Genomic DNA, 8,688 nt, shown 5'->3' with positions numbered 1-8,688 from the left:
TCGATTACGTGAGCATTTTACCTTCGTGAGAAGATGCCGCTCCCGATCCTGAATCTTTAGGATCCCGCTCTCAATCAGTACCTCATATCCGTGCTCATCTAGTTGCCCGATGCTGATGATGCTTGAACGTAGCTGCAGGATGTAATACACATCCTTCAGCGCGTGGTGCTCGCCGTTCTGGCACCTGAAGATGATGGTGTTGCGCCCTCGGATTGACACCCTTGAGCCGTCACCGAACTTCACCATGCCGGTCATGTTGCCGTCGAGCTCACCGAACTTCACCTCTCCCTTCTCCTTGGCCTCAATGTCGTGTTGTGCACAGAACATTGTCATTAGGAGAGTGGCCTCACCATCCTCATCAGCATGCGCTAAATGAGCCTCAGCCTTCTTCTCCTGCTTATGATTTGGACACTCCTTTGTCCAATGGCCTATCTTTCTACAGCACCGGCAGGCATTGGAGTCGACCTTCTTCTTCTTCTTCTTCAAAGAAGCCTTGCCGCGGTGCTTGCCATCGCCACCGTGGCTGGAGGAGTGAAAGGTCCTTGTTTGGTTTTGGTAATTGAGTGACAACTTAGGTGGACTAATTGTGTTTATGTGAGATACACAGGTGATTAGTCCACAGGTACATGTGATGATGAAGGAGCTTATTGCACATGAGACATGACATTGAGTCATGTGATCAAGGTGGAGAAGATCAAGACAAGACTTGGCTTGATGGACCGGTTGCAAGCGTGAAGGGCAAGTCGGAGGCTTTGGAGTGATGGACCGCGTGGCGGTGAAGCTTGAGCAAGACTTGGCGCCGATGGACGATGGCAACGGTGAAGAGCAAGTAGAGTCAAGATCGATGAACCAATATGATCATGTGATGATATGAAGTGGATCATATCATTATTGATCGTGTTGGTGCATGTGTTGCATCGACATTGAAGGAGATGGAATGGAATGCGCAAGGCAAAGGTATAACCTAGGGCATTTCATTTCACCGGTCATAGGTGTGTAGAGAAGTTTATGACCGGGTTTAGGATAGATGGCCGTACTATCAAGAGGGGCAAACTTGTTTGCATATCGGTCATCTAGTGCCACTCGAATGATCTAACTTTGCATTGTCGCTAGGATCGAGTGGCGTGGCAAGTTGAGTGGCTAACATCCTTTGGGAAATGATTGTGAAAATGCTAACACACATACACATGGTGGTGTACACTTGGTGGTGTTGGCACATTTACAAAGGAGGTGGTGTTTGCAGGGGTGAGATGGGTTTGGGTCCCTCTCTCCCTCCCGCCGAGCTTGTGAGGCGGGATTCGGCGCTTTCGGGAAAATGGAATGCCTATTTTCTATTGTGCCGGATGCAAATTCTTGTGGTTAGCACACTTGAGCAAGGGTGAAGAGAATGGAGAAGATGCTGGCGTCGGTCAACTGACCGGACGCTGGATCTGAATGCACCGGACGCTGGCAGGCTGCGTCCGGTCGCGCTGACATGGAGTGACGCTGGCGTCGGTCAACTGACCGGACGCTGGGTCTGAAAGCACCGGACGCTGGCTGGCTGCGTCCGGTCAGGCTGACGTACGGTGACGCAGTAGATCGCGTTCGACCGGACGCTGGCTGCGTCCGATCGCGTTCGACCGGACGCGTCCGGTCATGCTCGGGAGCTTACTGGAAACGACCGGACGCTGAGGGTCCAGCGTCCGGTCAGTTGAAGTGCTGCGTCCGGTCGGTAGATGACCGTTGGAATCGGAAGATGACCGTTGAACGCAGGGGACACGTGGCGAGTATCGCGTGACCGGACGCTGAGGTCCAGCGTCCGGTCGATCGGACCGGAGCGTCCGGTCGGCCCGACCGTTGCCCAGTGAAGGGGTAACGGCTAGTTTAGCCCTTGGGGCTATAAATAGAAGTGGCCCTCGGCCATGGCTGGAGCTGAGCACACTAGAGCCTTGGTGGCTTGTGTAGTAGTGCTTGGGAGCCCTCCATCTCACACATACATGATAGTGTTCATCCGATAGTGTGAGAGAGCGATTCTAGTGCGATTGCATCGTGAGGTTGCATCGAGTGGCACTAGGTGATCGTGTTGCAAGCCGGTGGTGCTTGTTACTCTTGGAGGTTGCCACCTCCTAGACGGCTTGGTGGTGGTCTCCGTCGAAGCCCGCAAGAAGATTGTGCGGAGCTCCGGAGAAGAGCTTGTGAGGGGTACTTGTGCTCGCCCCGCGGGAGCCGCGAAGAGCAACTCTAGTAAAGCGTGTCATTGAGCTACCCTCACTCAAGGGGTAGGTTCTTGCGGCGCCCGACGTGCGGGCTTAGCGGGTGATGCTAATTAGCCGCCGAACCACCAAGTGAGCGGTCGACACAACGGGGACTAGCGTGTTGGCAAACACGTGAACCTCGGGAGAAAAATCATCGTGTCAACCTTGTTCTTCCCGTTGGTTTGCATCCCCGTTACACAAGCTTGCGTTTACTTTCATATACATTAAGCTTGTGTTGTTGCTCTTGTAATTAGATAGCTTGTGTAGCTTGCTAATTACCTTCTTGCTTGTGTAGCATAGAAGTAGCTCCCTTGCGTGGCTAATTTGGTTTTAGTAACCTTGTTAGTCACATTGCTTAGTTTGTGTAGCTAAGTATTTGCGCTCTCTAATTAGGCATTGGTTGCCTTGTTATTGAGCATTGCTAGTGAGCTTAGTTAGCTTTGTGCTTTTGCTTACTAGCATGTGTAGGAGCTCCCTTGTCGCTTAAAGTACTAGTGGCATAGGTTTGTGTAACCTTGCTCCTAAAATTGTTTAGGAGAGCTCTAGCTAGCCCGGCACCTTTGTTGCATAATTGTTATCTTTGCAAGGTGCTAGTGAACATATATAGTGGGGTATAGTCTTGGCTAGACCGATAGTTTTAATTCCGCATTTGTATCGGTTAGCCGACGCGATTAAGTTTTAGAAAAGACTATTCACCCCCCCTCTAGTCGCCATCTCGACCCTTCAAGGAGGCTTCCTCGAACTTCTTCATCTGGGCAGCCCACTCCTCCTCTGTCAGTAGCAGCTTGCTGCTGTCCATCGTTGATGTGGGCTACTCATGCGCTCGTCCACCACCCGCAGACAGCCTGTCACATCCTCAATGGTGAGGGTGGACAAGTCCAGCATCGTCTCTATGGAGAGAGCGATCTGGATGTACTTCGCCGGCATGGAGTGGAGGTACTTGGAGATCGCCTCTTCTTCATCGATGGTGACGCCGTGGCTCCTCAGCTTGCTGATGAGTGGCTAGAGGCAGAGGGAGAAGTCCTCCACTGATTCACCATCCTTGAACTTGAGGTTGGTGTACTCCTGCTTCAGCAGCTGGGTCATCGCCTTCTTTAAGCGGTCGGAGCTGACACACATCGCTGCAATGGCCTCCCACGCCTCCTTAGCAGAGTTCTTCGCCCCCAATAGCTCCCTATACTCCGCTAGCACAACAGTGAGGATAGTCTCCAACGCTGACATGTCGTCTTTTTCGTTGTCGGTTTGTCAATAGCATTTCACAGCTGTCGGGCTCTGAGCTTGACCTTCATGGTCACCGCCCACTCATCATAGTTGGTGCGAGTCAGCGTCGGCCAACTGGTGCCACTGACCTCCCGCACCATGCGCACGACGACCTCCTGTCATGGTTGGGCAGCCATAGCAGCGCCTCTGCTGTCGCCCATCTCTGAACCGTCCGTCATCGACAACAGTTAGCCCAACGACGGCGCTTATATGGCTTCGATACCACTTGTTGGCCCCATCTTCCACACGGGTGAGCCGACCGCTCACCGGCGTTGCCGACCACACGCTATGGCTAGAGGTAGAAGAAGGGAGGGAGAACAGAGCGCACACACAGCACAAGCACCAGCGTTAGTCGGAGCTCTGCAGAGGAGATAGTAAAACTGAACTCGTCCACTTTACTGAGTTGCAGTGGGAAGCTATATATACAACTCTACCCATCTAATCCTAGTGTATAGACATGTCAGGCTGTCATGCTGCTACAGTGACTAGATGTGACAGCAGGGCTAACTTTGGCGCCTGCCCCTGCAGCTGCTACAATGCAGCAGTAGGGGAGCCCTTTCGGCACCTGCCCCTGCCGTACTGTATAGAGGAGAGCAGCAGATTACTTAACAATATCATCTATAATTTTCAAATACAAACATAAATTGCTACTAATTTCTTTCATGATGCCAAGTTATAGGATCAAACACCCAATTTCAGGTGATTGTTTACCTGTTATCCATGCCAAGTCATAGGAAAATTAAGGAGAGGACAAAAAATGACAGCACCAGATGGACCAAAATATTTCTTTTATATAACTTGGATTTCTTTCTATATACTTTCTCTCATATTTACATCAAAATTGTTTTCATGATCAGCTGATCCTATAAAAGGTGGATGCTAATCATAGGCTGTCAGACTTTGTATGATCTATCTACAAACTAAGGGCCTGTTTGGGACTGCTCTGCTCCACCTTTTGTAGCTCTGCTCCTAAACTTTCCTGCCAAACAGGTCCAACTCCACAAACTCTGCTCCCAAAAAAGATAGTTTTGGTCCAACTCCATGTTTTCCTCGGAGCTCCTCAGAGGGTACTCCACGAACCAACGTTTCGTATGTCCTCGTGGAGTTGGAGGTAATTACCCGCAATTGCCACTCGTTACGCAAATACCGTTTCGTTCTATTCCTGTTTCCTCCCGACGCCCTCATCCTCTACTCCCGTCGCCTCTCTCCTCTAGGCTCCAGCCCGTCCTCCCCAAACCCTAGCGCCGACGCCGCTCATTTCGGTCGCCACGGCAAGACATCCGGCCAGGTGATGGACGGAGAAGATAGACCCGTTGATCCTGAACTGGATCCTCTCTTTTCTTACCCCCAAATCCCCTCTGTCTTCCCTCCCCCAACTTCGCATGAAGCTGCTGTTGGCGTGTCCATGGGTCGAGGAAGCTCGCCGGCGCCTAGGGTGGGACTGGCGCGGCCTCCTCCGGTGGCGCCGCCGGTGGCCTCCATCTAGGGCGGGACGGGTGGTGGCCGTCCAGGACCAGCTGCTGGCCGATCAGGGTAGGCCGCCCCACAAGCCACGGCCGACCAACGCCCTCTGGCATGTGCTTCATGCAAACGACCACTACCAGCGAAGAAGAAAGATGAACAGGTATTGCTCCTTGCTGTAAAACTTCAAAATGAGCTTCATGATGCCTTGAATAGATAGTATTTGTGCGACAGTGCTAGCAAAATTCAATAGATTGTCCTGAGTGCTTGAACATACTATTGCAATATCATGGTCAGGGTGATCAAATGGACTAGAACGATGCACATTTGCAATTAGCCTACAAGTTGATGGCTGAACAAGTTAGTACAAGCAATCTTTTGATGTAGACGACAATGAATATGTTGATGGAGAGAATAATGCCCAAGGTGACCCATTTGATGCCAACAAGGTGGGGGATGAGGAGGTTTAGGAAGTCACTCCAAGTGTGGTTCCAAATAAAAAACCTCGTGTTGCTGCTGTGGATAGGAAAAAGGCAAAGTCAAGCACAACTCTTCTAATGGTTGAAGCAATTTCGAAGATATCTGACTGTTCAAGTTCATTTACAGCAAAGAAGCAAGAAGGGATCACCATCACGGAAATAATGGAGCATGTGAAGGACTGTGGTGCGGCGTATGGTTCAGATGAGCATGACATTGCCACCCAGCTGTTTGTGAAGAAGGAACACAGAGAAATGTTTATGACCTTGCCTACTAGAGAAATTAGGCTCAATTGACTTAGGAAGAGGCACAATGACAAATCAGATCAGCATGACATTGCCACCCAGCCGGGCTCTATGCATGATACTAGTGTCCTGTACAATGCAATTAGAGTGGACGAGAGCTTTTTTCCACACCCTCCGAAAGGTATTAAAAATATGACCATGCACTTTATTGTTTGATCAAATGCTTACAAATGTGATCTGATATTTTGTTTCTAATAATTATAGGCAAATATTATGTTGTCGATGCGGGATATCCTAATCGTCCGGGGTACCTTTGTCCTTATAAAGGTGAGAGGTATCATATGCCGGAGTGGCATAGAGGAATGGAACCAAAGACTCCTAAAGAAAGGTTCAATCGTGTTCACTCATCCATCCGCAATGTTATTGAGCGATCATTTGGAGTGCTAAAAATGAAATGGCAGATTCTATATAAAATGACGTCCTACCCAATGTTCAAGCAAAAAATGATTGTTGTGGCTACTATGGTCCTTCACAACTTCATTCGTGAGCATAGCGGTGAAGACTTGGACTTCCCTCGGTGCGACCGTGATCCAAATTATGTTCCAGAGATTCTGGAAAGGTACCTAAAATATGTGGCTAGATCAAATGGCTCTACTGATGCACCGAATGCTCCTACTATGGACAAATTCCGTGATGACTTGGCCACCGCTCTTTCTCTAGCTTAGAACTAGAATTATGTATCAGTCACTATTCTCTAGTTATCTATGGACAACTATTTCTATTAAAATGATGGACTTTGTTATCTTATTTATCATTAGTCATATATGGACAATTATTTGTATCCGAAATATGAACTTTGTCAATTATCCATCAAGCGCTTTGAAATTTACGTGACAAAAGTATGAAATTATTTGGCCGAAATATTTGTTTTTTACTTTTCTCCAATAAATTAAATGAGATTATAATATTTACACCATATTTGAATTGGTAAAAAAAATATTCAATTACACATGCTCTGCATATAACAGAACATACACCAAACATCAATCAGGGGCATAGTACACCTTTCCTATAGAAACCTCATGTTTCCAGAGCTTGAGCTAAACTACGTGCCAAACAGGCCCACTTGCTCCAGAAACTCCACAGTGAAGCTGCTCTGTGGTGGAGTTGGTGGAGCAGAGCTGAAAAAGGTGGAGCAGAGTAGTCCCAAACAGGCCCTAAGAGCATTAAGAAGAGAAACTCTGCTCTGGATCAGTGTCCTGAACAAAGCCTCAACTCCGCTCTCAAGATCAACAATGTCCAACTAACTCCTGGAATTGCTCCTCTTCAAACACAGCTCTCCTCTACTTGAATGTCTTGGAGACAAGAGACCACTTGCTAGAACTTGGCACCGCAATTTGTTTTATCAAGAGATGTGATGATGTTTCTAGCATGGAGATCGCAATCTCTCTGGCTTCAGACAATAGCTTGATGAGCCTGCAGTTTTCCTGATCAACTGCAATGGCCTTCTTGTTGATCTTCTTGAACTGTTTCTGTGCTTTCTTCACCAATCGGATGTAGGACTGGATCATGACTTGGACAGCTGCATCATCTCCTCTCTTGAGAGACATCTGCATGTCCATGATGCTCATCTTGAGCTCTCCGAAGCTCTCTTGCATTGTGTTGCAGAGATCGAGCAAGACGTGTGAGCGCTCCAGCTCTTGCTCCACTGCTTTCCTCTGCCGTGTAACTTGGCTGCTGGGTAAGCACGCGAGCTCGCCGATGCAGTTGTATACTTCTCCAAGCTTTCTGAAGCCATGGCACATAGTTCCAATGGTCACAGATGATGAAGAAACTGTTGTCTTCACGCTCTGGAGCTGCTCATCAGCATCGTTTTCGTTGGAGCGAGGGCTAGAAGGCACGCTAGCAGATCTGAGGTGGTAAGCCATGGTAGGAATGGAAATTGTAATGTCTTTTTGTTCTCTAGAAATGTAAGAGAAGAGAGCAGATGCTGAACTATATTGGTGGTTTCCACCGGTCTGTAGTTCACCTCTTTATATAGCCAAACAAGATGAAGAAATGTCATCATTGGCGGTGTCTGACAGCAAGTAATCTCATCAATGGGAGTTGTTGTGCAGCTGCAACAAAACCACCTGTCTGCACGACAACCTGATGCCTTTCCTTTTGTTGTTGTTCAGGTAAGCGGCAAAATGAAGTGCACGAGTGCCTAATTTAATGTTGGATCCAGATCGCAGCATCAGTGAGCAAGCTATGCAATGGGCGATGCAGAGCTGTGCCGACGCTGGTTGCTACTTGCCGGTGGAGGCAGCAGTTGACTTCACTGTCCATGCCTGCTGAACCTTCATGTGGCATCTTTGGCAATCTCAAGAGGATCCACATGCTATAAAATTTTATGGCCTCAGTGGTGTATTTTGTACTCCTAATGAAGATTATCACGATGTCCTGTTCCAGCTATCGGTAACAGGAATCATCATGACCAACTCATTTTCCAACTCCCAAAGTGTGCATACGTGCATGCTCTAACACTTGTTTAATGGAGATTGTTTTCTGAGAAATATACAACCCTAACAGAATATTGCTGAGTCTCCAAGGATTCAACACTCATTTGCATTTGTAATTGTTTAGGTACCCGTTTCTTGGAAGGTGCATGCTTTGGCTATTGAGAGGAAGATCCACTGCATATGGATCTTGTGCTTGCTGTTGAGGCACATCTCATGTGAACAAGAATATCATGGTCAACTCATTTTCTCATACTAACGATGAAGACGAATGATGTGTACTTCTATAACAATTCAATCATGGAGATGTGAAATGAAATGTATACGCAACATGGGCAACCATAAACAAAGTAGTTCTACACGGTGAAATGGACCAAAAACTTTTTCTTTTTCAGTCAAATAATTTTTTGTACATTTTCTGTCACATATATACAACAAAATTTGTTTGGATGATCAGCAAATCCTCTAAAAGGCGGACGCTAATCGCAGGGTTAGAGTTGGTGTAGGACCTAT

At 47.8% G+C, this 8,688-nt stretch overlaps 1 protein-coding gene across 1 annotated transcript; it reads right to left on the bottom strand.

Annotated features, from left to right (window-relative positions):
• Positions 1-7,020: 7,020 nt before the first annotated feature.
• On the bottom strand, positions 7,021-7,605 carry LOC136472493 (uncharacterized). The gene has a single exon (XM_066470194.1). The coding sequence runs from the start codon at positions 7,603-7,605 to the stop codon at positions 7,021-7,023; it is 585 nt and encodes a 194-aa protein (XP_066326291.1).
• Between the last annotated feature and the right edge of the window lie 1,083 nt (positions 7,606-8,688).

The sequence above is a fragment of the Miscanthus floridulus genome, chromosome 8, assembly GCF_019320115.1.
Source record: "Miscanthus floridulus cultivar M001 chromosome 8, ASM1932011v1, whole genome shotgun sequence".
In the NCBI taxonomy this organism is placed as follows: domain Eukaryota; kingdom Viridiplantae; phylum Streptophyta; class Magnoliopsida; order Poales; family Poaceae; genus Miscanthus; species Miscanthus floridulus.
This window is presented reverse-complemented; position numbering and strand designations above follow the sequence as displayed.